Source organism: Loxodonta africana, chromosome 7 (genome assembly GCF_030014295.1).
Source record: "Loxodonta africana isolate mLoxAfr1 chromosome 7, mLoxAfr1.hap2, whole genome shotgun sequence".
Lineage (NCBI taxonomy): Eukaryota > Metazoa > Chordata > Mammalia > Proboscidea > Elephantidae > Loxodonta > Loxodonta africana.
Window position 1 is genome coordinate 2,459,221 of NC_087348.1, and position 20,587 is coordinate 2,479,807.

At 54.3% G+C, this 20,587-nt stretch overlaps 1 protein-coding gene across 5 annotated transcripts in view; it reads left to right on the forward strand.

Annotated features, from left to right (window-relative positions):
- Window positions 1-3,217: 3,217 nt before the first annotated feature.
- Window positions 3,218-20,587, forward strand: part of TSPAN32 (tetraspanin 32) — a 29,589-nt gene continuing 12,219 nt past the window's right edge. The window contains exons 1-4 of one of the 5 annotated variants that reach the window (XR_010322368.1): window positions 3,218-3,387; window positions 4,243-4,357; window positions 6,637-6,734; window positions 10,528-10,602. Coding sequence is in view for 4 of the 5 variants with exons in the window: in XM_064287579.1 (XP_064143649.1) it covers window positions 3,322-3,387; window positions 4,243-4,357; window positions 6,637-6,734; window positions 10,528-10,602 (354 nt within the window). In the remaining variant the exon portion in view is untranslated. Of the gene's footprint in view, window positions 3,388-4,242; window positions 4,358-6,636; window positions 6,735-9,230; window positions 9,998-10,527; window positions 10,603-20,587 lie in introns of those variants that run through there. The other 4 variants (XM_064287579.1, XM_064287577.1, XM_064287580.1 and 1 more) reach the window with 4 other exon arrangements.

Genomic DNA, 20,587 nt, shown 5'->3' on the forward strand with positions numbered 1-20,587 from the left:
ATCTTTATGGAAGCCGACCACATCTTTCTCCTGCAGAGCTGCTGGTAGGTTCTAACCACTAACTTTTTGGTTAGCAGCCGAGTGCTTAACCTCTGCACCACCAGGGATATGTATATATATATAAAAAAATGTACATATATACTCCTCACTTATTGACATACTTAGGTTCCAAAGACCAGGTCATTAGGTGAAAGTCAGTATTATGTGATGAAAATGGGGGATGACTACATCATTGCATAACTGAAATATTACATCATCACATAACTGCCAAACCACTGAGAATCATGATCCAGCCATGCCGACACATAACATGAACCATCACAGCCAGCGTTGCTCTCACCTCACACCTCAGCATTCGTTTCTGCCGGGCGTATGTCATTAACGCACGAAATAGTTGGGCAGTAGATTTTTTACTGTGGTAAATGTGTGTCATGGATTGAATTGTGTTCTCCAGAAATATCTGTCAACTTGGGTGGGTCATGATTCCCTTGTATGAGTGTCCACCATTTTGTCTTCTGATGTGATTTCCCTGTGTGTTGTAAATCCCATCACTGTGATGTAGTATCATGGCTTACTGGCAGTTATACTGATGAGGGCTACAAGATTAGGTAGTGTCTTAAGCCAATCTCTTTTGAAATATAAAGGAGAGGAGCGAGCAGAGAGACATGGGAACCTCATACCATCAAGAAAGCAGTACTGAGAGCAGAGCACATCCTTTGGACCTAAGGTCCCTGTGCTGAGATCCTCCCAGACCAAGGAAAGACTGTTGGCAAGGACCTTCCTCCAGAGCAAACAGAGAGGAAGCCTTCCCCCTGGAGCCGTCACCCTGAATTTGGACAACTAGCCTACTGGACTGTGAGAGATAAACTTCTCTTTGTTAAAGCCATCCACTGTGGTATTTCTGTCGTAGCAGCACTAGATGAGTAAGACAATGTACAATGTTGGATAATGAGATAGCCTGTAAGTGAGGAGTAGGTACATATATACACAAACACATGCATGTGAGAGAGAGATTTATTTTATGGAGTCACCTTCTGTGATCGTGGGGACTGGCAAGTCCAGAACCTGTAGGCCAGGAGGAGGGCTGGAAACTCCGGCAGGATGTCTATATTAAGTCTTGAGGCAATCCTTCTCCCTGGCAAACCTCAGGTTTTGCTCTCAAGGCCTTCACCTGATTAGACGAGGCCCACCCACATCATGGCGGGCAATGTCCCTTACTTAAAGCCAAATGATTGTAAATGTCCCGTCCCATATAAACACCTTCACAGCAACACCTAGACTAGCGTTAGACCAAAAAGCCAGGCACCACCACCCAGCCAAGCGGACACAGAAAACGAAGTATCACAGCAGCCAAGGCCAGGTGGAGGGTGCCTGACTCCCAGGGCATGGTCTGTGTGTGTGGGGGGGGGGCGTCTATCACCTGACCCAGCTTCTTGGTAGGGGAGGTGCTGCTTTAGGGCCCCTCCTTGCTCTTGAGCACCAGCACTGCTCTCCAGAGGGAGTGGGCCGGCACCCAGGCTGCCCAGAGGAGATGGGCAGCTGGGCAGGGGCAACACCTACACCCCAAGATACCACTTCCTCTTACAAGCTGGAAGGTAAGGTTTGGTGAAGGGGGCAGGGGGCTCACCTTGGCACCCAACATGTGCCAGCCCACCTGCTGTGGCCAGGGAACAGAGGGCCCAGCCCCGGTCAGTCTCTGCATGGCCAGTCCCGGGGCCTCTGTCCCAGCCCCTGAATAGTTCTGGCTGTGTCCTCTTACTGCTACTGTGAAGACAGTGCGTTCGCCAGTGCAGCCCACCTGGGCACAGTGGTGCTCATTGGGGCAGGTGGACTTTACACCTGGCCCGCTCCAAAAGCCTGGTCACCATGGTCAGCCCCAGGAGTATGGGGAGCTGGGAAGAGCAGCATTTGTGCTCCCTGTGTGCGCTGTAGGGACAGTGCTAGGTAAGGCTTTCCTCACTCCAGTCCAAGAAAGATGACTCCAGGTGAGGTGGACGCAGCCCCCTGCCACACAGCTCTCACCTGGGGGAGCAGCCAAGCTGTGGGGCACAACCCAGGGCCTGCTGCACCCCAGACCCAGCCTGTCCACTAAGCCGGCCCCTCACCCCTGGGCTCTACTCCCTGGAGCTTGCTCAGCAGTTCCATCAGGGTGAAGCTGCAGGGACAGGGCCCCCTGCAGACCCAGGCCAGGGATCCCAGGATCCAGGGCCAGAGCTGCAGAGGGCAGGCGACTAGGGGCCCAGGGAGGGAGAGTGGAATGAATGAGGAGCCCACAGCTGCCCTATACTCAAATAGGGCCACAAAGGAAGAAGGTAGCCTCTGCAAATGCCTCTAGCCACCTGTCACTGGCCACCGGAGGTGCAGCCGGCCGCAGAACCCCATTTCACCTGTTCCCACAAGGCCAAGGGAGTTACCACACTCAGAAGCCATGTGGGGCCTCGTCCCTGACTGCCCAGGGAGACCCCACATAAAGAGACATGGGGCGGGGTGATAGAGAACTGAGGGGCCCAGCACAGACACCCACCCTCCCCAGCTCCACCCACCACCTCCAGGGCCACAGCAGTCGCCCCGGTGGTTCTAACTGGCCCCCAGAGCCAGATCAGACTCCAGCCACGTGGGTCAAGTCCTCCGCAGGGCCCTTTGCCCTGGAGCTGATGACCACAGACAGGCCTCCCTGAGGGTTGACTCATTTAATTACAGACCCTTATTCTAACAAAACCTCCCCGGAGCCCTGTGCTGAAGAGTGAGGCCCAGCCTCCCGGTTACCCGTCTGTCCCTCTGCAAAGACACCAGAAATCAGACTCCTTCCTCGCAAAAGCAGCCGTCAGTTTCAGGTAATACTTTGTAGGCAATGCTTCCGTTGCTGTCCACTTAGAGCCTGTCTGCCTGATTCCTCCAAGGTTCACCTCCCAGGTAGGACTCCCTGCAGGGCCCAGTCTCTGCTTGCACACTTCCATGACAGGGAGCTCACCCCTCCCCAGGTGCCCCTCCTGCCCATCCCCCACCACATGCTGTCCTCTGCAGCCACAGCAAGACCAGGGCCCAGCCCTCCCCAGGAGAGACCTCCCATATCAGCAGTGCCCAGGGGCCTGGGCTGGGGCAGGGGCCACAGGGGCTGGCCAGGTTGCTCCTCCCCTTCCTTCCTGCCCTTCTTCCGGGGCACCTAGTGGCTGAGTCCTCAGTGTTGATAGGCAGATGGGTGGATGAAGCCATCCTCCTGGGGAGCAGCTGCGGTCTGAGGCCCCCGCCCAGCTGGAAACCACAGTGGCAGAGAGGAGGGAGGAGAGTCAAGGGGAGGCGAGGACAGGAGCAGACACCAACATGGGACCTTGGAGCCGAGTCAGGGTCGCCAAATGCCAGATGCTGGTCACCGGACTCTTTGTCTTGGTAAAAGGCGGGTAGAGCAAGAGGGTGGGGGCCACCAAGGCCAGGTTGTGGCTAGAGGGGAGGGCAGGGCCATGTTACCAGGGCTCCAGTGCTGCGGCTGCACTCACTCACAGACTCACACATACACTCACACACAGTCGCACGCACACACTCGCACGTACGCGTGCGCACACACACGCGCACACACACACACACACGCTGGCCCTGCTGTGCCTGGGCTCCCCTGTGGTGGACACCAGCTTCTTGGGCTCCAGAGCTCTACTGCCTCTCTGGCCCTGGAGGGTGCTCACACAGAGACAGGAAGAAACCCCGACATGGGGTTCAGGGGCCCTGTAGAGCCAGAAGGGGGCCAGGAGCCAGTTGGGACCTACTCCCCTCTCTGCAGACTGGGTGACTGCAGTGAATGTGTGTGTGTGAGTGAGTGTGTGAGTGAGTGAGTGTGTGATGTTTCTGCGTGTGTTGTGTGGTGTCTGTGAGTGTATGTGGTATCTACCAGTGTGTGTGTGGTGTCTATCTGTGTGTGTGGTGTCTATGTGTGTGTGTGTGGTGTCTGTGTGTGTGTGGCATCTGTGTGTGTGTGGCACCTGTGTGTGTGTATGGTGTCTGTGAGTGGTGTCTGTGTCTGTGAGTGTATGAGTGTGTGGTGGGGTGTCTGGGGCAAAGGCCTCTCTGCAGACCCCCCACAAAAACACCTGGGACACCCTCAGTTGAGCCTGTCTCAGGAGAGACCAGGAAGCTGGAAGGAGCCTGGCGTGTGGGCAGACCTTGCCCTCTGGGGCCTCGGTGTCCCTGTCTCTACAGAGGCTGCACCCCGTCCTAGCCCCATCCTCTGAGCCTGCCTCCCCCTCCCCCCAGCTTCTCGGTCTGTCTGTAGCTGCCATGGCTGTTCTCACCTACTTCGGGGCCCACTTTACTGTCATCAGCCGTGTCTCCTTGGAGAGGAACCCCTACGAGGCCATGCACCACTGGGGTAAGCGAGGTCCCGGGCTGGTGGCTGGCAGTGGGGAGGGGGCTCTGGAGCAAAGCTGCCTGGGGAGGGGTCTTCATACAGTGCCTATGGCTGGCCCTGATGTGGACATGGGCTGTTGCCTCTAGGCCAAAGCTATAGCTGGCTCCCCCAGCAGCCCTCCGGTGGAGGGGACAGACCCTTCCTACCACTACCCCTCACCCTCAACAGTAGACCCCACACAAACTGTCCCACCCTCTATCAGCCCTCTCCCCATTATCTGGTAGGGGCGGGGGGGGGGGGAGCCCTGGCCAAGAATGAGGTCACTGCCACTCACCTGGCCCTAGACAGTCATCCCCTTTCTGACCTGTTTACCCTCCCAGACAGGGAGCAGGAGGGCATCAGGGGCAGGGCAGGGCCCTTCTGGGGTCCCAGCTCCACAGGGCAGAAGGCTGGGGGGCTGGGGATGGCCAACCCTACCTTCAGGCCATGCCCGGCCACCTGAGGAGGCCAGGGCTTAGGGACAGAGTGGGTGTGTCAGGTCAAAGCAGTAACCAGGATAGTCTGACACAGAGGCCTATGGTGTTGGCTTAGTGTCCCTCTGAGTGAAATACATGGAAAGTCTACTAGATTCTTACTTGATCTGCACAAGCGAAGAGTTCTAGGTCAAGTAAACAGGGGTCTAACTTGTGTCACCAATCAGAAAGTCACGGCCCCTCAATCAACTCCCAGACATGAGTCAGTTTGCAGACCCACGAGCCCTTGAATGGAAGGGGGCCCTGTTCCCTTGAAGAAGGACCTGCTACACTGCCAAATGGTCGCACTGTTAATATTTCTCCCAGCTTCTCCCCAAAGACCTGTGTCCTTCTCCCAGGGTGACTGGGCACCGGGGGAGCAGGAAATAATCAGACTTTCCAGGAAGATGACTCTAATTCTGAACTGATATTAATTTCAGGAGACCCCAGGTCGACTGGCCAGAGTAGGGGCAGACGGAGATCAGGTGACCAATGGGTTCTTAGCTCAGGTCCATCTCAGTGGGTTCGGTGGGTCCTGACCCCATCCTGTGGTAATCTCCCCAGTTCCAGAATGCATAGCTGGGATGGATGTACTGATGACTAACAGAACCCCCACACTGACTCCCTCCCCAGTGGCAGACCCCACGTCTGCGCAGTGAGGGCTCAGAGGCAGGACACAGCTTGGGGCTGGGATCCAGCAGATCTATGGAAAGGGACTCAGAGTGCCGTTGATGTCACACACCCAACAGTAATGTCTGAGCACCTCCTACGGCACGCCCCACCCTCCAGGAATGTTGCAGTGAAAGTCAACAATGTTTCAGATGGTGGAGCCCGCAGAGTAAGGGCCAGGCCTACTAGTGGGTTTGCTCTCTTATAGAGACTCATGCCTACTCAGGACTCTCCCATAAGGAGATGCTGGAGTGGGCGGGATCTGCAGGGTTCCGGAGACGGGGCCCGGTACATGACAAGGAATGTCCCAGACACAGACAGCGGCACTCCAAGTCCTCAGGGCCTGGACGTTGGCAGATCAGGATGAGACCATCGTTTCTGGAGTGGAGGGAGAGACAGCCAAGAAGAGAGGGCTCAGCCTAAGTCCAGGGTACATGTGGGGTTCTGAGCAGAGCATGTGATATAGCCTGGCTTTTGGGGGATCCCTCTGGCTGGCTGCTGTGTGGAGCCCATTGCCAGCCCATTCTGACAGTAGAATTCTCAGAGTCCCTGGGGCTGGGGCTGGGGCCAGGCATACCTGTCTTACACATTTCTGGATGCTTCTAATGTTCAGCCAGGGTGGATCAACAGGGGGTCACAGAAGAGGGGACACATGGGCTTCCTCTGGTCACTGGTGCAGAGACCAGCACCTGGGGGGCACTGAGGCCCAAAGGGTCCTGCCTTCTTAGGGCCCATTTCCTCACCCCAGTCCCAGGGGCCATCAGCCTCCGTGGAGCAAGAAGCCCTGAGGCTGATGAGATTATTACCCCCATGTGGGCCCCTGCCACCAGGGCATGGGGGTGTATGTGGTGTGGAAATGTGGCTTCAAAGATAGCGGGGTTGGGGGGACAGGAAGTAAAGGGGCCTGGCCTCCAGGCCGGTGGCTCTGCCTCCCTCTGCCTCCCCCAGGTTCGTTGTATTTGGAGGCAGAGGCTGCTGGGGAGTGGGAGCCATGGCCTGTTCGAAGCCTTCCCAGAATTCCAGGACACCCCCACTGCCCCCAGTCCGATTTTGGGCCCAGGACCTGAACATTCCGGTGCCTGCTTGGGTGCCCCCTGAGTCTCCTCTCTTTTCCTGCAGCCTTCTCCGTGGGGGTCAGCCTGGCCGGGCTCCTGACCCTGGGGGCAGTGCTGTGTGCTGCAGCCACCGTGAGGGAAGCCGCAGGCCTCATGGCTGGGGTGAGTCGCTCGTGCTCCCCAGACGCCCTGGGGCCCCTGGAGCTGGGGGGAGGGTTGTGCCCAGGGAGTCTGTTCCCATGTCCAGATGGAAAAGGGGCCTTCTCCACCCAACTCCCAACCACCCCATCGTCCACGGAGGGCAAAGTAGCCCACCCAGTCTGAGAGTGTCTACTGGTGGCTCTGAAGGGTCTGGCCCCCGTCTCTGCTACACAAGGGGCTCTGGGCATGGGGCTCTGGTGAATTCCACTTCCTACTGATGTCAGGGCAAGCCCCAGGGCTCACCCAGTTCACCCGCAGGTCAGCTCGAGCAGCAGCCAGGGGCAGCCTCCACCAGGCTCTCCTGAACTCCATACCCTCCTTCTCAGCTGCTGGAGGGGTTCTCCCCTACCCTAAGTTCCCCCAGGCTCCTCAACCCATAGCTGTGGTCCCCCTGAGTCTCCCCAAACTTGTTCCTCCATGTGTTCCCACATCTTAGAAAACAGCTGAGCTCTCCCACCCACCCGGCCACCCAGTCAGATCCTCAGGCCATCCCAGGCCCCTGCCCTCCACCTGCCAGCCCCACCTTGCCAAGGCCCGTCTGTCCTGGCCCTGCTAAGCTGGAGCCCCTCCCCTCTCTCCTGAACTGGGGCCTTGGGCTCCCCAGCCCTGCACTACCTTGGGAGCACGCGCCCTCCCGGCCCCAGACTTTCTTGGGCTCCCTTGAGTCAGTATGTGAGTGCTGCAGGCCCTACAGCTTCCTCTCCTCCACTCCTGTCCGTCTGTGGCCCTTTACTCCTGCAGCCCCTGCCCCTGCGAGCAGGGCACCCTCCTCCCCCACCTCTGCCCCAGGAGTGGGTCATGAGTCCAGAGACCCTTGGAGGCTTGTGCTGGGGGCTCTGAGGCCAGACCCCACTGAGGATCCCAAGGGCAGGGAGTTCTGGACATCCAGGGCCACGTGGCCCAAGTGTTCGTTGAATGACTCCTGGTTTGTAAACGTCCCAAAGTGCAGGGACCTGGTCCCCCTTCTGGAGGTGCCACCCTGTGCAGCCAGCCAGGTGGGCCTCGGGGAGCAGAGCAGAATCTGACAGCTCTGGTCCTCACCAGGTTCCCGTTCTGGGGGGCACACGAATGTGGGCAGGGACAGTGCTGGCAGTGGGTGGGCAGAAACTCACAGGGCCGACGGGAGGGTGGTGCAGGGAAGGAAGGGCCGAGGGGGAGATGACAGGGCAGGTAGGCTGCCCCCGGAGGCTAGTGTCCTGCAGGGGACCCTGAGCCCAGACTGGCAGCGGGACACCTGGACAAGAAGAAAGCCAGGGTTAAGCCAAGCCGGGCCCAGCAGGTCTGGGCGAGGCGGCCTGGACAGGCCCATGCTATGTCAGGACCGGCCACCAGGGGGCGCCGCAAACACAGGCGACGGGAGTACGGTGCCTATGGAAGGGCTCCAGTTTCCAAATTCCGGGCTGTCTCTCAAGTGCCGGGCCTTGTCTTCTCCAGCCAGTCAACAGGGCCTTTCCGAGCTCCCCTTGACCCCCGGGCCCGGTTTGCACCCTGATCTATGGGTGAGGGGGCCCGACTGAAGGTCACGGGGCTGTAAAAACCGCCTGGGGGTCCCACAGCTGGACGGCTGCACCAGCCTGACCCCTGTGGCAGGGTAGGGCCCAAAGGACACTCCAGTCCCAGCCTGCCGGGCTCCAGCACCCCCCACTGGAACCCAGGCCCTGGCCCCCAGCCTGGATGGTCACCACCATGTGTGCCAGGAGGCTGTGATGGGGAGAGGAAATACGTCCTGTCAGGCTGCGTGCGTGTGCACCAGTGTGCGTGTGTGTTTGTGTGTCTTTGTCTGTGCCTGTCGTTCGGCGACTGTGGCTGTCTGGGTGCTGTACCTGGCCTATGTGTGTATGTGTGTGTCTGCGTGTCAGCAAATGTGTGTGTCTGTCTGCGTGCATGTGAGCACATATAAAGGGGGCCACGAGAGGGGAAAGGCTTCCCCCACATGACAAGTGCCTGGCTGCCCCCCCACCCTGCCCCTTCCTGTCCCCACTGCTGGCCTCCCCCCAGCAGGCATCCCCCACAGGAAATGAAAGAGCTGACAGCAGTGATGAAGGAAACAGGTCATCTTATTTCTTATTTATTTATTTATTTGCATTGAGAAGGCGGAGAAAGCAAGCTGCCAGCAGGGCCTGGCCCACAGCAGCCCCGGCCCTGTAGAGCTGGGGATGGGCAGGCCCATCCATGGCCCAGACCCTCTCTGCAGAGCCAGGGGGGTGGGAGCCAGCGGGATGGGAGGCAGGGGCTGTTGTTCTTTCTCCTGAGGAATGAAGTGGTTTCTGGAAAGTGTGTCCCTGGAGCTGTCGGGGCCCAGCCTGGGAGGCAGCGCAGAGTGATGGCTTCCAGATGGGAAGACAGCTCTGGGCCAGCAAGTGGGGGAGGAAAGAGAAAAGGGAAGAGGAGGAGGAGAGAGAGGAGGGGGAGGAGGGGGAGGGGGAGGGACCAGGAAGAGAGAGAAGGGACAGGAAGGAGAAGGAGGAGGAAGAGGAGGAGGAGGCAGCAGGAGGCTGTGGAGGTAGCTGGAGGGCTCCCTGCATCCCCCTAGCAGTTCTGGAGGCTGGGAGTCTGAGGTCAAGGCTTCGGCCGGGCCAGGTCTCTCTGCTTTAGGGAAAGAGCCTTCCTTGTTGTTGTTAGCTGTCAGTCAGCTGGCCCCCAACTCATGGCCACCCCATGTGTTAGAGAGTAGAACTGCCTCATAGGGTTTTCTTGGCTGTAATCTGGAAAAGGATTTCATTTTACTTGAATCCACAATCAACAGCCATGGAAGCAGCAGTCAAGAAATCAGAAGACGCATTGCCTTGAGTAAATCTGCTGCAAAGGACCTCTTCAAAGTGTTGAAGAACAAAGATGTCACCTTGAAGACTAAGGTGCGCCTGACCCAAGCCATGGTATTTTCAACCGCATCATATGCATGTGAAAGCTGGACAATGAATAAGGAAGACCGAAGAAGAGTTGACACCTTTGAATTGTGATGTTGGCGAAGAATATTGAATATACCATGGACTGCCAAAAGGACGAACAAATCTGTCTTAGAAGAAGTGCGGCCAGAATGCTCCTTAGAAGCAAGGATGGCGAGACTGTGTCTTACATACTTGGGACATGTTGTCAGGAGGGATGAGTCCCTGGAGAAGGACATCATGCTTGGCAGAGTACAGGGTCAGCAGAAAAGAGGAAGACCCTCAAGAAGGTGGATTGACACAGTGGCTGCAACAATGAGCTCAAGCATGACAACAACTGTAAGGATAGCGCAGGACCGGGCAGTGTTTTGTTCTGTTGTGCATAGGGTCGCCATGAGTCGGAACCAACCCGACAGCACCTAAAAACAACACCAACAATCTGGACAGAAGTAGATTGCCAGCCTTTTCTTTCCAGGAGCTCCTGGGTGGGTTTGAGCTGCCAACCTTTAGGTTAGTGGCTGATGGCAAACTGCTTGGCCTCCCAGGCTCCTTCACTCCAGTAGCCCTGGGCCTTCCTTGGCGTTCCTGGCTTGCAGAGGGACCTTCACATGCTGGGGCTGTTTCCCTGCCTGTTCCCCCCTTTTATAAGACGGCACCTGGAGGGATTAGGACCCACCTGCTCCTTCATGTCTTAACTGACCACATCTCCAGAGAAAGACTCTATTTCTCCAAACGAGGTCACATTCTGAGGTTAGGTCTTCAACTTATCTTTGGGAGACACGATTCAACCCATAACACCCAGGCACAACCCCAGAGGCTACAGCCCCACCGAGTTGGCCTGGGGTGACCTGCCCTCCTTCTGTCCCCAGAGCTTCTTGTGCTTTGCACTCGTGTTCTGTGCCCTGGTGCAGGTGGCCTTCTGGAGATTCTGCAAGCCCACCCAGGTGAGCACCCCACCTGCCCCTACCCTGCACAGGGGGTCCCCAAGCTGCAGGGCAGGCAGGGGTCTGGGAACTTGTCTGCCCACCCATTACTAGGGGAGAGACGGGGTGAACTTGTGGGGGCATGCGCTAGCTGGGCATGGAATGGGGTGGGGGACAGAAACCAAGGGGGGGGTGCCAGGTGCTCTCGTGGGCTGGAGGCTGCAACTCCTTGGGGAAGGAGGAGGCAGCAGGCATGGTCTTGGACCAGCGCTGCTCAGCCCCTCTGCTGGTAATCCAGCTCTGCTTTTGAGCTCCTCAGCCCACCTCCCATCCTGGGGACCAGCTTGCTGGAAGAGAATGGTGGGGGAAGGGATTAAGGCCTTGGCTGGGCCTGAGGGATTGAGTAGGCTCATCCTCCTGTGTGTGTGTGTCAGAGAAGAAGTGTTTAGGATGTCCAGGAAATGTGCTGAGGGGGGCTACCACACCCCTGACCAAGGCCCGGCAAGGGGAGGTGTCCTGCAGGGCGAGGGGACAGGGTGTCCTAGCCTCATTCACAGGACAGCAACTGTCCCTGGCCCTGGCAGCCTGGAGGCCGACCTCCCGGGCCGGAGGGCTGACCCCCATGACTCCACAGGGCATCCAGGGGCATTGGACATGTTGGTATGGGCGCCTTCCCAGGGATTTCCATGTTGCTGGTGATGGGTGATCTGAGGGTGGGGCTGAGTCTCTGCAGGAGGTGGGCCATTTGTTCATTCATACATTTCTTCAGCTTGGGTTTCCTGAGAGCTTGCTGTCTTGTGGCTTGTGCCTGGCACTGAGGAAGCCCCAGTGACCACAAGAGAGGCCAGGCTCTGTCTGCAGGGGCAGACGCTGGCTGGGGTGGCCATGCTCAGAGCGGGAGTGTTCTGACGGGATGTCTTGCCGTCTCAGAGCGAGAAGGGCCATGGTGGCAGAGGCCACTGTGCGGTCAGGTGGCAGGTGGACTACAGCCCCAGACATGAGGGAGGAACACCGCTGGGAGGTGGCCTAACCCCAGCAGGTCCATATGACCCAGGCCCAGAGCCTGAGCTGGAGCCTTCTTTTCTTTTTCAGCGAGGGGGTAGTGGGGTCACATACACCTTAGTCCTCAAAGTGACATCTTTGTTTTTTAACACTTAAAAGAGGTCTTTAACAGAAGAATTACCCAATGAAATACATCTTTTGATTTCTTGGCTGCTGCTTCCACGGGTGTTGATTGTGGATCCAAGTAAAATGAAATCATTGACAACTTCAATCCTTTCTCCGTTTATCATGATGTCGCTTACTGGTCCAGTCGTGAGGAGTTTTGTTTTCTTTATGCTGAGGAGCAATCCATAATGAAGGCTGTGGTCTTCCATCTTCATTAGTAAGGGCTTCAAGTCCTTTTCACTTTCAGCAAGAAAGTTTGTGTCATCTGCATAACGCAGGTTGTTAATGAGTCTTCCTCCAATATGATGCCCCGTTCTTCTTCATATAGTCTAGCTGCTTGGATTATTTGCTCAGCATACAGATTGAATAGGTATGGTGAAAGGATACAACCCTGACGCACACCTTCCCTGACTTTAAACCAATCAGGATCCCCTGTTATGTCTGAACAACTGCCTCTTGATCTATGTAAAGGTTCCTCATGAGCACAATTAAGCGTTCTGGAATTCCCATTCTTCGCAGTGTTATCCAGAGTTTGTTATGATCCACACAGTCGAATGCCTTTGCATAGTCAGTAAAACACAGGTAAACAGCCTTCTGGTGTTCTCTGCTTTCAGCCAGGATCCATCTGACATCAGCAATGATATCCCTGGTTCCACGTTCTCGTCTGAAACCGGCCTGAATTTCTGGCAGTTCCCTGTCGATATACTGCTGCAGCCGTTTTTGAACGATCTTCAGCAGAATTTTGCTTGCGTGTGATATCAATGATATTGTCCTATAATTTCCACATTCAGTTGGATCACCTTTCTTGGGAATAGGCATAAATATGGATCTCTTCCAGTCAGTTGACCAGGAAGCTGTCTTACAAATTTCTTGGCATAGACGAGTGAGCACCTCCAGCACTGCATCTGTTTGTTGAAACATCTCAATTAATATTCCATCAATTCCTGGAGCCTTGTTTTTTGCCAATGCCTTCAGAGCAGCTTAGACTTCTTCCTTCAGTACCATCAGTTCCTGATCATATGCCACCTCTTGAAATGGTTGAATATCAACTAATTCTTTTTGGTATAATGACTCTATGTATTCCTTCCATCTTCTTTTGATGCTTCCTGCGTCGTTTAATATTTTCCCCACGGAATCCTTCACTATTGCAACTTGAGGCTTGAATTTTTTCTTCAGTTCTTTCAGCCGAGCATGTTCTTCCCTTTTGGTTTTCCATCTCCAGCTCTTTGCACATGTCATTATAATACTTTACTTTGTCTTCTCGAGAGGCCCTTTGAAATCTTCTGTTCAGTTCTTTTACTTCACCATTTCTTCTTTTTGCTTTAGCTGCTCGACACTCAAGAGCAAGTTTCAGAGTCTCCTCTGACATCCACCTTGGTCTTTATTTTCTTTCCTGTCTTTTCAATGACCTCTTGCTTTCTTCATGTATGTTGTCTTGATGTCGTTCTACAACTCGTCTGATCTTCGGCCACTAGTGTTCAATGCATCAAATCTATCCTTCAAATGGTCTCTAAATTCAGGTGGGATATACTCAAGGTCATATTTTGGCTCTCGTGGACTTGCTCTGATTTTCTTCAGTTTCAGCTTGAACTTGCATATGAGCAATTGATGGTCTGTTCCACAGTCGGCCCCTGGCCTTGCTCTGACTGATGATATTGAGCTTTTCCATCGTCTCTTTCCACAGATGTAGTCAGTTTGATTCCTGTGTGTTCCACCTGGCGAGGTCCATGTGTATAGTCGCCGTTTATGTTGGTGAAAGAAGGTATTTGGGATGAAGAAGTCATTGGTCCTGCAAAATTCTATCATTTGATCTCCAGCATTGTTTCCATCACCAAGGCCATGTTTTCCAACTACCGATCCTTCTTCATTGTTTCCAACTTTTGCATTTCAATCACCAGTAATTACCAATGCACCTTGATTTCATGTTCGATCAATTTCAGACTGCAGCAGCTGATAAAAATCTTCTATTTCTTCATCTTTGGCCCTAGTGGTTGGTGCGTAAATTTGAATAATAGTCGTATTAACTGGTCTTCCTTGTAGGCGTATGGATATTATCCTATTACTGATAGCGTTGTACTTCAGGATACATCTTGAAACTTTCTTTTTGGCGATGAATGCAACACCATTCCTCTTCGAGTTGTCATTCCCAGCATAGTAGACTATATGATTGTCCGATTCAAAATGGCCAATACCAGTCCGTTTCAGCTCACTAATGCCTAGGATATCAATGTTTATGCATTCCGTTTCATTTTTGACAATTTCCAATTTTCCTAGATTCACACTTCGTACATTCCAGGTTCTGATTATTCATGGATGTTTGCAGCTGTTTCTTCTCATTTTGAGTCATGCCACATCAGCAAATGAATGTCCCAAAAGCTTTACTCCATCCATGTCATTAAGGTTGACTCTACTTTAAGGAGGCAGCTCTTCCTCAGTCATCTTTTGAGTGCCTTCCAACCTGGGGGGCTCATCTTCCAGCACTGTATCAGACAATGTTGCGCTGCTATTCATAAGGTTTTCACTGGCTAATACTTTTCAGAAGTAGACTGCCGGGTCCTTCTTCCTAGTCTGTCTTATTCTGGAAGCTCAGCTGAAACCTGTCCTCCATGGGTGACCCTGCTGGTATCTGAATACCAGTGGCATAGCTTCCAGCATCACAGCAACACGCAAGCCCCCACAGTACGACAAACTGACAGACAAGTCGGGGGATATTAATGATACTGTTTGATAATTTCCACATTCCATTGGATCACCTTTCTTTGGAATGGGCACGAATATGGATCTCTTCCACTCAGTTGACCAGGTAGCTGTTTCCAAATGTCTTGGCATAGATGCATGAGCACTTCCAGCACTGCACCCATTTGTTGAAGCATCTCAGTTGGTATTCCGTCAATTCCTGAAGCCTTGCTTTTTGCCAACGCCTTCAGTGCATCTTGGCCCTCTTCCTTCAGTACCTTAGGTTTTTTTTTTTTTTTTAATTGTGCTTTAAGTGAAACTTTGTAAATCAAGTCAGTCTCTCACACAAAAATTTATATACACCCTGCTATATTCGACTCCACGGCACAGGGTTTTTTTTATATACTCCTAGTTGTTCTCCCCCTAATGAGGCAGCACGCTCCGTCTCTCCACCCTATATTCCTGTGTCCATTCAGCCAGCCTCTGTCCCCCTCTGCCCTCTCATCTCCCTTCCAGACAGGAGCTGCCCACCTAGTCTCATGTGTTTACTTGAGCCAAGAAGCTCACTCCTCACCAGTATCATTTTCTATCTTACGGTCCAGTTCCTGTCTGAAGAGTTGGCTTTGGGAATGGCTCCAGTCTTCAGCCAACAGAAGGTCTGGGAACCATGACCTCTGGGGTCCTTCCAGTCTCAGTTGGACCATTAAGTCTGGTTTTTTTATGAGAATTTGAGGTCTGCATCCCACTGCTCTCCTACTGCCTCGGGGGTTCTCTGTTGTGTTCCCTGTCAGGGCAGTCATCGGTTGTAGCCAGGCACCATCTAGTTCTTCCGGTCTCAGGCTGATGTAGTCTCTGATTTATGTGGCCCTTTCTGTCTCTTGGGCTCATAATTGTCTTGTGTCTTTGGTGTTCTTCATTCTCCTTTGCGCCAGGGGGGTTGAGACCAATTGATGCATCATAGATGGCCGCTAGCTAGCATTTTAAGACCCCAGACGCCACTCACGGAAGTGGAATGCAGAATGCTTTCTTAATAGATTTTATTATGCCAATTGACCTACACGTCCCCTAAAACCATGGTCCCCAAATCCCCACCCCTGCTACCCTGGCCTTCGAAGCGTTCGGTTTATTCAGGAAACTTCTTTGCTTTTGGTTCATTCCAGTTGTGCTGACCTCTCCTGTATTGTGTGTTGTCTTTCCCTTCATCTAAAATAATTCTTATCTACTATCTAATTGGAAACCCTGGTGGCGTAGTGGTTAAGTGCTACAGCTGCTAAGCAAGAGGTCCGTCAGGCGCTCCTTGGAAACTCTGTGGAGCAGTTCTATTTGTCCTATAGGGTTGTTATGAGTCAGAATCGACTTGATGGCAGTGGGTTTGGTTTTTTTTTTTTGCGATCTAATTAGTGAATACTCCTCTCCCTCCCCCCCCACTCTCTTAATCATCAAAGAATATTTTCTTCTCTGTTTAAACTATTTCTCGAGTTGTTATAATAGTGGTTTCATACAATATTTGTCCTTTTGCAACTGACTAATTTCACTCAGCATAATGCCTTCCAGATTCCTCCCCGTTAGGAAATGTTTCGCAGATTCATCATTGTTCTTTATCAATGTGTTGGGTGAATATACCATAATTTATTTATTTATCCTTTCATCCATTGATGGGCACCTTGTTTGCTTCCATCTTTTTGCTATTGTAAACAGTGCTGCAGTGAACATGTGTGTGCATATATCTGTTTGTGTAAAGGCTCTTATTTCTCTAGGATATATTCCAAGGAGTGGGATTGCTGGATCGTATGGTAATTCTATTTCTAGCTTTTTAAGGAAGCACCGAATCGATTTCCAAAGTGGTTGTACCATTTTACATTCCCACCAGCAGTGTATAAGTGTTCCAGTCTCTCCACAAGCTCTTCAAGATTTATTACTTTGTATTTTTTTGGATTAATGGCAGCCTTGTTGGAGTGAGATGGAATCTCATTGTAGGTTTGATTCACGTTTCTCTAATGGCTAATGATCGTGAGCATTTCCTCGTGTATACGTTAGCTACCTGAATGTCTTCTTTAGTGAAGCACTTGTTCATATCCTTTGCCCATTTTTTAATTGGGTTATTTGCCTTTTTGTTGTTGAGTTTTTGCAGTATCATGTAGATTTTAGAGATCAGACGCTGATCGGAAATGTCATAGCTAAAAACCTGTTCCCCGGTCTGTAAGTAATCTGTGCCATAGGTTCTTGATCACATGCTACCTCTTGAAATGGCTGAATGTTGACCAATTTTTTTTGGTACAGTGAACCTCTGTAGTCCTTCCATCTTCTTTTGATGCTTCTTGAATCATTTAATATTTTCCCCACAGAACCCTTCAATATTGCAACTTGAGGCTTGAAGTATTTCTTCAGTTCTTTCAGCTTGAGAAATCCCGAATGTGTTCTCCCCTTTTTGTTTTCTAACTCCAGGTCTTTGCACATTTCATTACAATACTTTGTCTTCTCAAGCCACCCTTTGACTTCATAATTTATTTCTTTCGCTTAAGCTACTTGACGTTCAAGAGCAAGTTTCAGAGTCTCTCCTGGCATCCATTTTGGTCTTTTCTTTCTTTTTAATGACGTTTTGCTTTCTTCGTGTATGATTTTTTTTTTTTTTTTTATCATGCTTTTGGTAAAAGTTTACAGCTCAAGTTAATTTTTCATTCAAAAATTTTTATGAGCTGGAGCCTTCTTGGGAAACGCGGCTGAGCGGTTTAGGTGCCCAGGCTGGGAGTCAAGGCTGGCCTCTCCTGCAGGGGAGAGGAAATTGTGACCAGAGTATTGAAAGAGGCCATGGGTCTTGGTGGTGTCACATGTACCTGATCCTCAGCCCAGGCTGCTCTGTGCTCAGGGGGAGTGCTGGCCCAGATGTCCAGGGATTAGAGGCTGGAAAGAGGTGGGACCCAGAAGGGGGAAGGGCTGGCCAGTGCCAATGCCGTCCCTCTGCCCCCTGCACCCCCCAGGGGATGAGGCTCCTCTCCCAGCTGAGCTGAGAGCCCAGGGGTGGTGGGAGACAAGGCGAGGATGCAGCCTGCCGTCCCTGGGGAGCCTCCTCCCCAAGGGGGCACATCTGCTCTGAATCCTCTTCCCCCACTGCAGACTCACTGCAGGCCGTGGTGGGCAGCTAAGCACCTCCCATCCTCTGCCCCTCACCGAAAGGCCTGCAGCTTGGAGAGGGGGTAAAGGGCGGGTCTCCCCCGGCCTCTGCAGAACTCAGGCCCCCACCCGAAAACCTTTCAGGATACAGCCCAGGCCCAGACAAGACCCCCTAAGACAACCTGGGAAGCCAAGGGGCCACCAGTGGGCTGCAGAGAGGTAGACAGGAGACCCCCATCTCTACAAGTCACTGTCCAGAGGAAGGGGTGGTCCTGGACTAGCCCCCGTGACTCTGAGCCTTCCCTTACCCGCTCTGGGCCTCCATTTCCCCATGAGCACTGTAAGGACAGACAGCCCAGGGAACAAGGCCTATTCAACTTGAGCGCACTTGGTGTCTGGACAAAACCTCAGCATTCAACAGGTGGGTGAATGGCAGGTGGCAGTTTGTGCCTCTGCTTCGGAGTCCCAGCAGGGCCCTGGGGTTTAACATGTCAGGTTGCCAGGGCCCCACCAAACTCAGAGGTAGTCACTCCTGATGAAGGAGCTCGTAGAAAGCGGCTGGGCAGGAGGCTGGTTCTGCGGGTGTGTAGAGGAGCTGGGGGATTGGGGAGGGCTGCTGGGGGACTGGGGAGGACTGCTGGGGGGATTGGGGAGGATGTTTTGGGGGATTTGGGCATTTGCCCCTTGTACCTGGTTTTCCTCCTGTGACCCCGGAGTAGCCGTGACAACAGAGCTCAGGGACCCCAAGTAGCTGTCAGCTGGGTCTCCCAGCTTGTCCTCTCTACCCTCAATGTGCAGGAGGGAGGTGGGCTCAATGGGGGCGGGGGCACGAGGGCATGCAACAGAGCTGGCTGGAGAGAGGGGCCCCGGGTCAATGACGAGTGCTGCCCTTTCCTGCCCCAGGCACGCCCAAACTGCCCACCTCCCTGACGTCATCTGGGGTCCCCCCACAGCAGGATAGGGGAGAGGACATTTCCTCGGGCCTTGGAGGGAATGAAGTTCCTGCCCAAAGCTACAGGTCTCGGGGGGCTGGTCTAGTAGCTGGCCCCTGGAGAGTCAAGCTGGTGACCAGCCTCTCGCTGATCGTTAACCAGGACAGGTCTTCTGTCCCATTCAAGTCTGGTCATTGAGTGGGTGGCCCCAGCCAAGACAGCTTCCAGGGGCCTCACTCAGCCTGTCCGGCTCCCCTGAGGCCCCCACCCTGGCCCAGCCCACCCTCCCTGCTCAGACACTCTCCATGTGTTTACACAGGACAGAAGCAGCTGGGCTGGCTCTGAGGGACAGGGTGGGGGGAGCTCTGGCTCCCACATGGGCCTCCTCTGGCCCTGACCAGCCCCCCTCTTACCCCAGCACAGTCATCTTGCTCTTGTCCACACTCCTAGTGGTCTTGGGGTTCATGCCTGACCCCAGGTGGGAGGCAGGTTCTTCTCTGTGGTCGGGTGGGCACCATCTGTCCCCAAACCCAGGTTTGACTCTTCAGAATGGATGTAGCCATGGCTGCGGGAGGGAGGGGTGGCCCGTGTGTGTGCTGGGTGTGTGAGTGCAGAGTGCTAAGATTGGAGTCGGGGCTAGCCTCCTTGGAGGGGGCCCTTGGGCTACTTGTCTTCCTTCCCTGGGCCTTGGTTTCCTCTGACCAAGGGGCTACCTGAAGGTGAAAGTGGCCAGCAAGGCCAAGAGCATCCTGGCCTGGCCTGCTGCTCTCCAAGTTGGCGGCCCATGAGAGGGGGCTGACAGGAGCTTGGAGGAGATGATGTTTGGTGCCAGGTGGTGGACAAGGGTGGAAGGAGGCATCTGTGTGTGCCCCCAGGGCCGTGGGTGGGCGTCCACCCTCACAGCAGGCTGCGGGCCAGCTGGGGCAAACAGGGTCTCAGCCTCAGCTTTCTTGTTCCACGAGCATTCCTCAGCAGCCCAGCCTGGGAAAGGCCAAAAGTGGTTTGCTCTGGTTGGAGCAGGGGGTCCGGACCCTGGAGCCCAACCAGGCCTGTTCAACCTACTTTCCCTTTGCGCCATCCACAGAGGGGTCCCCTAAGACTTCCTGAAACACTGTGTGAGGATGCTTATCTAGGGCAACCATGGCAAATGGGAGACCCCAAGCTGGGGAAAGAAAGGGTCCCCAAGCCCAGGACACCTCCTCACTGCCCCCTCCACCCACCCACAAGCCCAAAGTTTTCCAACTGCTCTGCCTCGGGCCGTTGGGACCTGGCTGGGACGCAGGGACCAAGCTGTGAGTTCTGAGTACTTGGCTATTAATTAATATCCCACTGCAGCCTAGAGCCACTTTGCCACAATGCTTCCCTGGTCCCCAGACACGTCTGCATCAGGGAAAATGGATAGCCCAGCTCCCTGAACAGTTCATGCTGGACGAAGTATGCAGGGTGAGGAGCTTGGTGGAGAAGTGCCTGTTCTCCCAGCTTCCTGCAGGCGGGCCCCGCCCCCGGATTTCCTGGCCATGTGGGCCCTGTCCAGAGCTGGCTCTGGGAGCCGGGGGCAGTGGCGGGGGGCGCATCTGAAGACCATCTGCATCTCCCCATGGCTCACCCGGCCCCCGAGCCAGCAAGGCCAGTGTAGCAGACTGCCCACGTGACGGCCCAGGGGGTCACCAAGCCCAGGCAGACGGCCGGGGTGATGAGGTCTTGGGGACAAGACCTGGTGGGACTCCCCGGCCCCTGCCCTGGGTCTGTGCAGTGACTGAGAGGCAGCCCATCTGGTGAGAAGCTCAGCCCAGGAAGCCCTTGGTCACCCTGCTGTTCCCATCCTGCTCCCAAAGGGCACCCTGGGCTTCTGGAAGATGAGTCTTAAAGAACACCCGGGGACAGGTGTCAGGGCCCCAGGGACCCTGAGACCTCCTGGTCCACCCCCGGTTCTCACAGTGAGTCACAGCCAGGCCTCCCTCAGGACCTCGTGGGGACAGGCAGGGGGCCCCATTAGGAGTCCAGGCCTGGGGTGGGGCGGCCCAGCCTGGCCCCCACACTGCCTGCTGGGGGATCTTGGATTTGCTGAGCTCTGCTTCCTCATTGGGGGTGGGGCCTGTCGCCTCAAGTCCTGGGGGGTG